Source organism: Lissotriton helveticus, chromosome 4_1, assembly GCF_964261635.1.
Source record: "Lissotriton helveticus chromosome 4_1, aLisHel1.1, whole genome shotgun sequence".
In the NCBI taxonomy this organism is placed as follows: Eukaryota; Metazoa; Chordata; class Amphibia; order Caudata; family Salamandridae; genus Lissotriton; species Lissotriton helveticus.
In genome coordinates, this window is record NC_136063.1 from 347,047,715 (window position 1) to 347,062,046 (window position 14,332).

The following is a 14,332-nucleotide window of genomic DNA, read 5'->3' on the forward strand; positions in this document are numbered from 1 at the left end:
AAACACTACAAAAGGACATCACACCAGTTTTAGAAAAACAGCCAATTTGTATCTGCGTAATACAAGACCAACATGATCAAAATGCAATGTACAGTAATCAAAATACCAATATTGGAAAAGAAAAGACTTAAAATACTGTTTCTTGTAGGTGATTGCTGCGTCCAGGGCTGTCACAGCTTCATGCACAACACAAATCCAAAAGTTCAGGCCGACCGCGAGGTCGGGGGCCAGCTATGGTGTCAGGAGGCCCCGCAAACAGAACCTTGGGATTGTAGGGCATCAGGGACCTTGCAATGAGCTCCGATGAGGTGGCGTCACCGGCGTCAGCAGTCATTGGTCCTGGAGATCGGTGCAGGCGTCATCGGTCCTTTGAAGTCACTCATGTTGCAGTTAGAACTCCGTATGGTTGAAGTGAGGAGCACTGGCATCGAGGCTGCGATGCGAAGAGGGTCTATGCCACATGCAGTGCCCACAGGTCACGGGGCAGCCACAGGCATCAGTGAGACCAGGACTGCAGTGTGAAACTGGGCGATGTGACGTGCGGTGTCCACAGGTCATGGTGCAGGCAGCTGCATCGCCATTACTGAAGCGCTGTTTTCGGTAGACCCTAGGTTGAGATGTGAAGCAGGCCGATGCTTTGTGCGCTGCTCACGGGTTTCAGTGCAAGCAGCGGCATCAGTTGAGGCTTGAGTTGATGGCTCCGATGTTGGTGGACCATGAGCTGTGGTGTGGGATGGGGTAATACTTTGTGTACCTCACAAGTGGTATTCACAGACCACGGTGCAGGCAGCGGCATCAATGTTGACATGGTGCAGCTATGTCGGTGATACCAGGGTGGTGATGTGATGTGAAGCAAGGCAATGCGAAGTGCACTGCCCACAGTTCACGGTGCAAGCGGCAGCTAGGTGATGGCATCAGGCAGTGGTGTCGGGGAGACCAGGGTTGCATTGTGAAGTAGGGCGATGCTCTCTGCAGTGCCTTCATTTCACGGAGCAGGAAATGGCGTTACTGACGCTGTCATAGTGGTTTTTCTTCTGTTACAGTAGAAAATACACAGTTCCCAGTGCTGTTGGAAGCTGAACCTGGAGTCTTTGATGTTCCTGAGACTTCCAACAATAGGCAAGCTCCAATGCAAGCCCCTGGAGAAAGTCTGGCGATAATTTGCAGAAAGTTCAGTACAGTAGTTTCATTGCTCAAGGCAGAAGCGTCAACTGCAGGCCATCCTAACAAAGCAACACACAGCAAAGGGGCAATACTCCTTCTGGCAGGTTTTGTTCTTGGAAGGTCCCTTAGTTCAAAAGAGTTCTGAAGAAGTGGGGTTGGTGCCCCAATACTTATACCAGTCCTGGACTATGAAGTTGGCAAACTTCAAAGAAAGTAATTGTGCATAAAATCCAGTTCTATCCTGCTCTTCCTTCTCTGCCTCCAGACACTCTCCAGTGGACAGGCACAGCCCTATTTATGTCTGAGTGACAACCCCTCCCACTACTTTTAGCCTAGGAAGGCCAATCACCTGGTGATGGGTCAGCAGGATATACAAGGCACACCTAATCTCCCTTGGAGTGGCTGTCTAACATGTATGCAGGAGATCTGAGCTGTCAGCTACACAGAAGTGGATTCCATAGGCAGGCACAGAATGATTAAGCAGGAAAATGCCCACTTTCTAAAAGTGGCATTTTCAAAAAAGCTATTTAAAACCCTCTTCACTGAAAGATGTATTTTTAAATTGTGAGCTCAGAGATCCCAAATTTCAACTTTCTATCATCTTCCTATGAGAATCTGCACTTGAAAGATGTTTCAAGGCAGACACCATGTTATCCTACGGAAGAGATAGCCTTTGAATAGTGAAAAACGAAATCTACAGTATTTCGCTCTTAAGACAGAAAAAAACACACCACTGAATGTCCCACCTTTTAAATACAATGCACCCAGTCCATAAGGCTACATTGGGTGTTCCTTATGGGTGATATATGTAAGGAAAGGGAGGAGGTAGGCCTGGCAAGTGGGTGCACTTACTTGGATTAAAGGACCTCTAATCCCAAAAGACTACCTCCAAACTAAAGATCTAGTGCTCCCTTGGAACAGTATTAATGTAGCTGACACCCTTGGATGGTGATTCCACAAACCTTATGCCTTCACCCCTCCTGTTTTGCTCAATTCGTTTGGGACTTCACCACTGTTAACCAGTACAAAAGGGATTGTGGTCTCTCCCTAAAACATGGAAAAATTGGTTGCACCTAAATGGCATATTTCATTTACGTATAAGTCCCTAATAATGTTTTATACCAAATACCAAAGACTGGTAAATCAAATCCTTCTAGTGGGACTATAGCACTTATTGTGCCCCCCACTTAAGTAGCCACTTAAAACATGTCTCAAGTCTGCCATTGCAGCCTGTTCAGTTTTAAGCTGCCAATTCAGCGTGGAAAAATATAACTTTTGCCAAACCAAAAACAACCTTTTTTTAATAGATATAAGTCACCCCCAGGGTAGGCCCTGAACAGCCCATTGGGCAGGGTGCATTGAATTTAAAAGGTTAGGCATGTTTGTTCAGGTTTTACATGTCCTGGTAGTGAAAAATTCACAAATATGTTTTCCACTACTGTGAGGCCTAACCCTCCCATAGGATAATATTAGGTTATCTTATTTTTTTTGATAAGTGAAAATATTTGTTTGGGAGCAGGTAGAAAGTTCATGTTTGGTGCCTAAGGAATTGTAGTTGTAAATCCTCTGTAATGGTAAAGTCAGATTTTAAGTCACAACTATGAAGATACCACTTTTAGAAAGTTGGCATTTTTCTTCTTCTCCTAACCATCTGGTGCATGTTCTGGGTCACCTGACGAGGTGGAGTTAGCAGTTGGTCTTTGTGTATCCCTACCAAACAGGCACAGCATAAAGTTACTGAATGTTGGAAGGATGGGCCATCCTGGCTTGATGGGAGGGGCAGAGCTGTCACCTGTCACACATGCTATTCAAATACACTTAGTTTACTCACAAAGAACTTCACACTATCCTATTGTGCCCACAGACATCCTGGGATCATGGCAGGAAGCAAGGAAATTCCAGACAATGTTGTGGAGGAACTCCAGAAGCTTCTTCCACCTATATAATACTATGACCTTCATACCCACCCTTCAATATACTCCTTGACCTGTGGAATACTACAGCAGGACTGCCAAACTGATCTTCTGCACCTGACCTGCAACTGGACCTGCTTGAGCCCTGCTGTACTCTGCTGGTGTGAGTTCCTTATCCCCAGGAGGTGCCTCCTAGGTCCTGAACCCTTGGTGTGGCATCAGTTGAGCTCCTCCTGAAAGAAAAGGAGAAATCCTGAAGTTTTAGGCTCCTTCCGACCACAAACTGGCCAGCTCGTGGCAAGATGTTGATGACCTCCAACGAGAAGCTCTGGTGTCACAGACTCTTTGCAATACAGCGAGCACCTGCAACTACCAGCAAAATGTAATCTGCACTTTGTGCTACAGAATCAACAGCCTGGGTTGACCACAAGTGCAAAGATCAATACAACAACCGTTCATTATTCTTTTTTTTAATACAACAACTGTTCATGACGCTCTTTCTCCACCATGAACTGGACTTTTCGTGCTGGACTTTGATAACATAACTTTTTCAGTGGGTTAACCTGGTCCTTGTATCTGTCCCACTCTCCATCGTGGTCAGTCTGAATGTGTGACTTTCACACGGTCTCACACAACCAGATGACAGTGAGTCGCACTTTGTGCTTTTAGACACTATCATTACCTTAAATCAAAATTACATATCTTCGGTTCTACTAATTGGATATTTGTTGTTTCGGCATCAAATAGTTAACTATATTTTGCTATATTTTTAAAATTGGTGTCTGGTTTTCCTTATGTTGTGTTCTCACTTTTTTTTGGGGGGGGTAGTTTTATATAGGGCAAACTTGACCCGAAGTTATCAGGTATCAGAGCACTTTACATTAGCACCACAGTTGCGTTACACAAGGACACATTCATTTTAGTTAGGCACAGGGAGATTAAGTGAATATTGCCCAGAATCACAGGATGTTGAGCGTCTTTGCCGAGATTCGAACCCGGTTTCCCAGATTGGAGGTCGACCGCACTAGCCACTGGACCTCATCCTCTCATCCACCTTATTACCATCTGAGTGCTGCATAAATACTTTCCACATTGCCTCTAATTTCAGCCCGACTGCTTTTGTGCCAAGCTACCAGAGTTATACCAGACTAATTTAGTGTACTTATGTGTTTCACTATACACGGATTGTGGCTGTTGCTTGAATATGGTATCGCCCCCCTCAAACAACAACCCAGTTTCGCACAAATATCCTCCTTCTTGCTTTATTTCCATGTTGCAAATGGAACGTCTGGTGATTATGCACTGGTACTGTGTGTGTGACAGGTATCGTTTTTTCTTAACTAGTAAGGAACCGAAATAGAGGAGCAAAGAGCCTGCTGGTTCAATATCTGTTTTTACTTTGCCATTGGTCAGCCCTGGCTGAGCAATGCCCACTTAGATTGCATGTTTTGTTGACTTTCAGCATTTTGCTAATGTTTAAGGTGGGAATGTAGGGGAATAAATAGAAGGAATAGAATCTCATAGGAGTATTACAAAAGTGGCAGCCAGTAAGGTTGGCCGTGAGCTTTTGGACAACCTTAATCTTAGATAATAGCCTTAGGTGTGAATGGGTAAAGAAAGAAAGTTTGGTGGGCAGGTCCTTCAAAGTAAATTCTCCTACATCTAAATCAATTATATTCCATGGCAAAATCATTTTTATGCCGGTGATGAATAGAGACTCTCCTTTCTGTGGCAATATTAGATATCTAGTTGGTTGGCAGGGCACAACAAATTTGGTAATATAGGAGAGTGCTTATGTGTGTGTTAAGGGTCTTCTGCATAAGACATTAAGGGCCTCAATAAAAGTTGGACGTTGAATTCTGATGTGAGTGAGTGGTAAGTCTTGTTACCACAGATATCCGAATTAAGGGTATTGTAATAAAAATCATATTCCCTGGATCCATTTTGGCATGTAAAACCTGCTGATGTTTATATGGGAAAAATGATTGATAAATAACGGGGCTTGAGGTTTTTGGTACAATGAGCAACAAAATCTGCATATTTCTCTCCATTATTGGTGGCCCCTTGCATCATCGGAACGACATTCCGTGGCACAGAAGCCTGCGTGATATTTATCAGGCAGCTCTAAGCCACTTTTTTGGGCTTAATGCTGACTGATAAATATCAGTCCCTTTAACGCAGTGTTCTGCGTTAAAGGGGCGTGCAATGGGTGTTGCTGGAGGCATTCCCACCAACATCCATGGCCTTTTGACACTGCCCAAGTTTTACAGGAGGTCGTAAATCTGAGGCAGTGCAAAAAGCTTACGCCTCCCCTTGGGAGGCGTAAGGGAGGCGCAACTGGGAGAAATATCTTTATTTCTCCTAGTTTTTCTTTTTTCTGCAGCACTAATAGAAAGAGGAAAAGCCTCTTGTGATTATTTTTGTACAGAAAGGTTTCTCTTCCTGTACACAAATAATCATCCCCGCAATGCAGGCAACCTTGCTCCATTGTGCAAAAGTGCCTGCGTTGGCGCAGGCAGCCCATTGTGCGCCGGCGAAGGGGAAAAGGACAGGAATGCGCTGTATCATAGATACAGCGCATTCCTGCCCTTTTGTTTTGCCGTAAGGAAGCGCAGCAGGAAGGCCTGCTGTGCTTCCCTACGGCAAAACCTCATAAATGAGGCCCACTGTATTTATCATACCCAGTGGAGTAGGATTTTATTGGGTGCGAGAAATATCACACCAATTACAGGCAAATTCTTAATAAGGGCTGCGATCATGAATTCAAAAGTCTGATTGGGTATTAGCTGAGAAGAATCACTCCTGTGGGAATGTGGACAATGCACGTCACACCTATGAAGTGATCAAGGATGATGCAGAGAGCATAGTTGGTGCTTGGTTATAGCCTTTGTATGACAACCCCATAAGTTCCTTTGCAATGATTAGTGGGGCATCTCACAATGATGAGCAAGAGCAATGGATAAAAGCAGATGTATTAGCTTTAGCGTTAATCAGATCAGAAGTAGATGGTAATGTATTTTTTATTGACGCTGTTCACCTTGGAAGGCACTGACGTCTTGGAATTAGGAAAGAATTCCAAGGTTGCAGACATTTGAGAGGGCAATTGTAGTAGGACCATTGCGAAAGGCCAATACAATGAGAGCATGGCAGATGTTCCAGTACTTTGATTCAAATCTGTTTTATTTTTGAACACAGCGTTAAGCCTACAACCTCATGCCGAGGCCGGCCGCGTAGATGATAACTCTCGTGTTATAGTGCCAGCGTGAATGGGGAAGGGGTTTCGACACAGCGCCTTGCCTACAACCCTCCAAGGAGGGCCGGCCGCGTGGCTTAAGGGGGCATATCACAGAAAATTGTCACACGTGAGAGTGTATCCGCTTTTGCGAGGAAGGCGTAGGGCGTGAAACTAGCCCAGCTGTCGTAAACTGCCCAACAGGGCACAACTGTCTCGTAGAGAGACGAGGGCCAGAGCGGCAAGTGGGAGAGAAGGAAGTAGGAAGGACGAAGAAGCCTGAGGGTAGGCAGAGAAAGAGAGAGGGTGATGGATACGCGCAGCCTGGTGATGAGTGAAGTGTAGGGAGCCGTGTGTGGTAGCATTAGCATCATCTATAGTGTGCATGGTAATCAAGGACACAGCCTGGTCGGGTCTGCAGGAACAATGGCATCCTCGAAGAGGTGTAGCGCGCGGAGTCTAGGGGGCATATGTCGCGCGTATTCTATAGAGCAGAGGTGACGTACTAAGGGTTCCCAAACCGCCTTAAATCGTGTATCACGCGCCTGCAACCTTGCTGTGAGTAGCTCCATCGCCAGGACCTGTCAAAGGCGCACAAACCATGAAGCTATGGGTGGTGCCTCTGCTCGCTTCCAGTATAGGGCAATGAGCTGTTTAGCTGCACCCAGCATTTGGGTTCCAGTACTTTGAATATAGATGTGGTACAAGAGAGGCAATTCTGCCACATAGTTTTCTGAACACTTAAGCAAGCCATGAGTTTCATATGATTCTCTTGATATTTAATTAGGTGGTGTGTACATGCATATTTGCAAGGAGCATCATGTAGATGATGAAGAAGGTTGATGATCATGCAGGAACCTGTGCTACACAACAGGTGAAGTCTGTGAAGGTTGACAGGAAAAGGGTCCGTTTTACCAGATCAGACCCGGCAGGCAAGAAAGTGCTGATCCATGTAGTCAAATTCACTGTTACCATCACCTAGTAAGTAGTATTTTATAGCTGATCATCTCCAAACATGATTAAAGTTTAAGGAGATTATGCACTACCCCATGGTGTTTCATTACTATACGTGCTGCAAAAAAATTAAACCACTGGAAAATGTAGTGTATGTGAGACGTGTAATAAAATATACACTGGTTTGGTGCACAGGACAACTTATTTCCATGTATGTAGCCCTCGCAATTTTCACTAGCCAAAGTCAGAATTTCAGCTTGTGTGGCTAAGGATGAAAGGCTTGTAAAACAATGCCATTTTAATGGAGCAATTAGCAAAGCCTTTTACGACAGTGGTTGGTTTATTATGCTATAAATTTCTTAATTCGCTTTTTCACTTCAAAAGTGTTTTCCTCTACAATGGCTGAAATACAGTATCATAGTAATTCAGTTTCGGCTATTAGAATGCATTCTTCTGGTTTTGAACATCATATCTATTTGCAATTCGATGCACTGAAAAGTGAGAAAGCTACTTTCTATACTCTAATTATCAATGTCCTTCTTTTTGCAGCTCCATGTGGTGGTCATTTTTCATCTCCCAGTGGGGTCATCCTCTCTCCAGGCTGGCCTGGATACTACAAAGACTCGTTGAACTGTGAGTGGGTGATCGAGGCTGAACCGGAACACTCCATCAAAATTACCTTTGAAAGGTCTTTCAAATCTTTACTATTGTCGCGTAATTTGGATTTATTGCAGTAATGTTATTTTCATTGAATATTGGCTAATGTCGTTTATTACATCAATCGTGTTGACTATATTTTCTTTTGATGAAGCATAAAATAGTGTAACCTCTTTGCATAAGTTTATTTATGAAATATGTCTGCGCTTATCTGAGCTGTATCATACAAAGTGCACGTGTGGTACATCTGGTGAGTGTGTATGTTGTTTGCTCCCCAGAGGACACTTTAGTATTGCAGAAGGTGCTGACGTCACCTCTGTGCTACGGATCACTTTGATCCTAGTTGTGTGCTAGTGCGGTCGCCTCTCCTACTTCAGATTATGATTTATATGTCTTTAGGGTGGTCCCATATGTGCATGGTAGCTTCCAAATAATTAACATTTTTCGTATTGTGATAATCCCATGCCCTTCGTCCATTTTCAGTAGATATGTACGCTTCTTCGTATAATTTATTGTGTAAACTGTAAATATAGACTATGCAATGAATGTACAAACCTCCTACACATTTGTAGAGAAACAGAGGAGGAATTTAGACGGGTTATGCGAAATGAGACAGACATTAACCCGGAAGCTGCTTCATCCTCATTGTAGCGGCCATTGTGCAGCGGAGAAAAGAATGCGGAAAGGTTATAAAAAGCAGCGCCTGCTGCTCATTCCTGCTTTGGCTCCATTGACTCTGGTTGAAACCCTGAGCATCTTCGAGAAAGCATGCCATGTGTATAGATCATATCATAACATCCTCTAGAAGTATACAGTGGAAAAACGTGTTATCGCTGGCACGTCACCGGCCTCGAGAAGCAAAGCAAACCATCTCCTGCACAACCCAAGCTTCAAATAGATTCTGATCTTCTTTTTTACACTCTATGATGTATATGTGAAGAAAAACGAAAACTATTTGTGACACCAGTACTTTCCACAAGCAAACAATCTTGAGTCTTTCACTTTGTGCCAGTACTTGCTTATAGTATTGCCAGCAATATGCTGTCTTTAATTTGGGTAGTCACAAGTACATCTTGCATTGAATAAGTTTAATATAAAAATGAAACGTGGATGTGAGGCAAGGAAGTGAAGGAAACGAGGCAAAATGCTTCTTACGTGGTTCCAGTGCATGGGACAATGTGCTGCGGCTACCATTGAGTTACTGCCGGCACTCCCCATCCATGTTGTGGCAACGACTGATAGTAGTGACAGGGGAGCTGGTGTTGTTTTATGCATTCCCGTGTCCGCACCTACACAAGTGAAGTAGATTTAGAAATATCCACGCCGGCAGAGGGGAATCAGACACCGATTATGCATAGGCAATGTCGGGACAGATGGAACCCAGAGGGCATTTGGCACAGGAGCGGCGTCGACGGCACACAGAGAACAACAGAGATGTATAAACATTTGCTGAGAGCTGAGAGCCAATGTTAACTCGAAAGCTGCATGTGCCAGTCTGAACCTTGAGCTCCGCAGGGCACGTGCTTCGTTGAAAGGAGTGATTAGCGCCACATCACACCTAACGATAGCAAATATGGCAGACCAGTTAACAACTCATCACCCACACATGCCGAGAAGTCCATTCCTGGGCGTGAGTGCCCTTTCCGTGTAAGCATCTGGGTCCCGCCTGGTGGCAAAGCATGTCCTTTGGGTGGCGCAGCGCGCGAGGCCTGCACGGCGTAGGATGCTGAAGGTGTTGACAGCTGTCCGCGTGCATCCATGGCTGCGAATGGAATTCATACACATAGCCACCGAGGTAAATGAGAAACGAGAGTCCCGCACTCCCATAAAATTAATGAAACGTCACGCTGCTTGCGCTTTGTGTATAACAGATGTGACGCCCTGGCATATCGCTCACCACATGCACGCATGGCCGTCCATGTGCCGTGGTCCCCTTACATTCATTAGCATAATGTCTATTGTGACGGTCTCAGGGCGACATAGATTTTCACAGAAGGCCACAGGAATCCCATACATTTAAATTGGACCTTTCAATGGCACCGAACACTGACAGTAATTGGATTATGCCCAGACAAGCTTACTCGTTGCAGAAAATGAGGACCAGCGTGAAGATACCGAAGAATGGTGTCCCAAAAGGTAGGAAAGCAGGCATTATGGGACATTTGTCAAAACCACTCGTATAAAGAATGTTGTACCACTTCACATCTCAGAGCTAAAGCTTGCTCTTTTGAAGTGATATGTACTGAAAAATCAAACACTGTAATTAGCCTATTTTTGATCAACGCACTGTCCATCCTTTTTATAAATTGTATAAATTAATATGTCAGAAGATAATTTAGTGCCACACTAAATTAATACAGATACATCATAGTTACAAAGATGTTCATACAATCAAACAAATGTGGAAATAAAGACTAAAGTACACTTATTCCATATTTCGGTTGTATTTTATATTACCACCACATTATTCATACTCCTTTTTTTGCTGTCATGAGATGCTTGTAAGAAATTGGGCTACTGGTTGAGGGGGTGAAACCCTACTCTAACAGGAACCACTATCCTTTTCAGGGTGAAGTCACATGCAACCCTAAAATATTCTGCGCTCAACCCTCGGGTAGCTTGACAGGCAGCAGTAAACTTAACTCAGAAGCAATCAATCAATCAATCAATCAATCAATCAATCAATCAGGGGCTTATAAAGCACGCTACTCACCCGTGAGGCTCTCAAGGCACTTGGGGGGGGGGGGGTCAGGCAGCTCCGCCTCAGTCTAAGAGCAAGGTCTTGAGGTCCTGCCTGAAGAAGTGCAGGTTAGGGGAACGTCTGATACTGATCGGGAGCTTGTTCAAGGTTTTGGCTGCGATGTAAGATAAGACCTTTCCTCCTGCTCTGCTTCTGAAGATGCGGGGGGTCTCCACTAGGGCGAGGTCGGCAGATCAGAGAGTTCATTTGGGTGCATGGAAACAGACTCTATCGTTGAGGTATTTGGATCTGATGTTGTGGAGGGATTTGTAGGTGTGGGTGAGAAGCTTGTAGGTTATTCTCTTCTCGACCGGGAGCCAGTGAAGGTCTCAAAGGTGTTGCGTCATGCATTCGTGCCATGAGGTCCCGAGGACAAGTCTGGCCACGGCATTCTGGATGGGTTGGAGCTTGTGTAGAAGGGTCCTGTTGATGCCGGCATAGAGGACGTTTCCATAGTCCAGTCTGCTGGTTATAAGTCTGTGTGTTCGGGGGGGGGGATCCATTTGAAGGTCTTTCAGAGGATGCAGAGGCAGTTGAAGCTGGTGGAGGCGACGGCGTTGATCTGGTGGGTCATGGTGAGAGAGGAGTCGAGGATGATGTCGAGGTTCCAAGTGTGGTCTGTCGAGGTGTGAGGACTCCCAAGGGCAGAGAGCCACCATGTGTCGTCCCAGGCGGAGGTCAAGGGTCCCAGGATGAGGACCTCTGTTTTCTCAGTGTTGAGCGATCGCGGCGAGGGGGGCCATGTAGATGTTTAAGAGCGTGAGGCTGAGTGATGATCTCTGTGATACTCCGCAGTTGATCTCTGTGCGTTCGGAGAGGAAAGGGGGCAGTCTGATCCTCTGGGTTCTGCTGAAGAGAAAGGATATGTTCCAAATGAGGGTGTTCCTTGTATCCCAGTGTCGTGCAGTCTAGCTGTGAGGGTGTGGTGTGAGACGGTGTCGAAGGCCGCGGAGAGGTCTAGTAGGAGGAGGGCTGCAGTGTGTCCCTGGTCAAGTATCATGCAGATGTCGTCAGTGGTGGCGAGGAGGGCAGTCTCGGTGCTGCGGTTGCTGTGGAATCCAAACTGGGAGGCTTTTAGGATGGAGTGGTCTTCAATGAATGCGGTCAGATGGGCATTTATGACTTTCAGCAAATTTTGGTGGTGAAGGAAAGCAGAGACATGGGCCGGTAGTTCTTTAGGTCCGTAGGGTCGGCCGAGGCTTTCTTAAGGAGGGGCTTGACTTCTGCCTGCTTCCAGTCATCAGGGAAGGTGCCAGATTGGAGGGAGGCGTTGATGGTCCAACCTAGTTCGGGGACGATGGCGGCCTTCTGGAAGATGTGTGGTGGGCAGGGGTCCATGGGGGCTCCAGACAGGGTTTTCATCATGGTCGTGGTGATGAGTTCCACCATGGCGGGGTTCCGGGTGGTGATGGTTGGCTGGTGGTCAGTGGAGGGGAAAGGGGTGGTGAATGGCATCTGGTCGCTGAAGTGGTCGTAGAGGGTCTTGATATTCTGATGGAAGTAGGCGCTGAGATTGTTGCAGAGATCCTGGGATGGTGTGATGTCCGCGGCCTTGCTGGGCGGTTTGGTGAATTGCTGTATGACGTTGAAGAGTTCTTTGGCGTTTGTCGCATTGGTGTCGATTTTGTTCTTGATGAAGGTCCGTTTGGTGTCCCTTATGAGCTGGTGGTAGTCCTTCAGGGTGCTCCTATGGTTGTTTAGGTCTTCTGTGGTTTTACAGCTTCACCATATTTTCTCGAGGCGTCTGTGGGTATGCCTGGTGACTTGGAGTTTGGTGGTGAACCAGGTGGCCTTCAGGGGACGTTGTTTGGCAGGGTGGCGGTGGGGGCGATCTAGTTAGCACATCTGGAGATCCATCAATGGAGTTCTTTGGCTGCAGAGTTGGCATCAGATGTGGTGGTGGGGGGCCTAGGAGGAGGGTGGAGTTGAGGTGTTCCTCTGTGATTTTGCTCCAGTTCCTTTGTGGTGGGTGGGGGGCTGGTTTTGGTGGGGTGGTGGTGTTGAAGGTGGGGTGGACGCAGTGGGGGTCAATCCAGGGGGCTGTGTGGTGAGGCTGAAGTGGACGTTTGATCCTCCTGTGAAGATGGGGTCGAGGGTGTGTCCTGCTCTGTGCGTGGATGTGTTGACAAGCTGCTTCATTCCAAGGTAGGAGAGGTTGTTGAGGTGGGCGGTGGAGTCGAGGCTGCTGCAGTTGTTGAGGTGGAAATTCAGGCCTCTGAGTAAGATGTAGTCTGTGGAGGTGATGGTATGGGTTTCGACAAGGCTGGTGATTGCTGTTGTGGCCAGGGAACGAGGTCCCGGGGGTCTGTAGGCGAGGGTGCCGTGGAGCATGGTCCATGGGGAGGTCTGGATCTGGAAGTGGAGGTGTTCTGTGCTGGAGTGGGGGTCACTCGTGCAGGCGGTGTGGATGGTCCTTCCTCTGGATCTTGTAACGGTCAGGGATTGCGGTGGCGTTGTCAGGACCGGAGGTGGCTTTGTCCAGGTTTCCGTGAAGAAGGCAGCGTTGGGCGTGAGGGTGTCGATCAGTTCCCAGATCTCTACAGTGTGTCTGTGGAGGGAGCGTTCGTTGAGGATGATGCACTTCAGGCCTTCGGTGTCCTGGGCGTACTGTGAGCCTGCGGCGGACATGTGGGCGCTGTCGAAGGTGAAGGAACGCTGGCAGAGTCTGCAGGAGAAAGGTCCATGGGTGGTGTTCGGTGAGGAGATCTGGCAGTCTGGGTGTCTTCGGGGTTGAGAGCTTAGAGGGTGGTGAGTCATATCGTCGGGGCCCTGGAGAGCCAGGGTTCCTGGCACTGGTCACGGGTGGGTCACGGATGGGCGCAGATTGGCTTGCCTTAGGCACGCCTTCGGCATGCCAGCAGCACAACTGTGCAGTGTTCAGCATTTGTAGGGGAGGGGGGGACGCTGAGATGGGAGGTGGGAAACAGGTGAGGGCAGGGGGTGGGGCCACAGGTCTGCAGCGGCGGTAACAGGGAGATGGGAACGGCAAGGGGCTGCGAGTAATGAACAGAATACTAAAAAAAAAGAACACAGTGAATAGGAACAGAATGATAAAAAACAGTGATATAATGCACAAATGAAAATAAAGAGAACAAGAAGAGAAAAATACAACCAGGAGGTCAAAGAAGGGTAGCTTGACACACAGCAGTAAGCTTATCTCCGAAGCAATGTGTAAAGTATTTTTACAACACTTCAAAAAGTAACACAGTGAAAACACACCACAAAGGATCCAACACCAGGTTAGGAAAATAGAGTAGACTTTAATAAATAAAAGAAGAACAAAATGACAATAATCCAATCAGTAGAATCAGAGATATGCAATTTTAAAAGTTTTTGTGAAATTAGCACCAAGCGCCAGCTGTAGATATCTGGTCACACGGGACCAGGGCAAAGTCACAAGTCCATGCTGACCACGATCAAGCATGGGCCATCTACAGAGGCCCAGTTAGGTCCCATAAACAAGAGTGCCTTAAGTACAGGTTGTGAAGCATTGAGAGGTCATATGTCGAGGATGCCTTTCATAGCCAAGGTGATATGTCTGTTCCGAGGTGCTGCGATGTTGCGATGCGAGGTCCTGTTTTATAATTGAGGATTTTATCGACGAGGGCTTGCAATGCAGAATATGGCAACCAGGATGCTTCATGCAATTGAGACGGTGCCTCGCTTCCAAGG

General features: G+C 46.6%; 1 protein-coding gene across 1 annotated transcript in view; it reads left to right on the forward strand.

Annotated features, from left to right (window-relative positions):
• CSMD3 (CUB and Sushi multiple domains 3) overlaps positions 1-14,332 on the forward strand; it is a 3,006,114-nt gene that overhangs the window by 1,611,173 nt on the left and 1,380,609 nt on the right. The window contains exon 17 of the mRNA XM_078686868.1: positions 7,813-7,951. Within this exon, the coding sequence (XP_078542994.1) occupies positions 7,813-7,951 (139 nt within the window). The remainder of the gene's footprint in view (positions 1-7,812; positions 7,952-14,332) is intronic.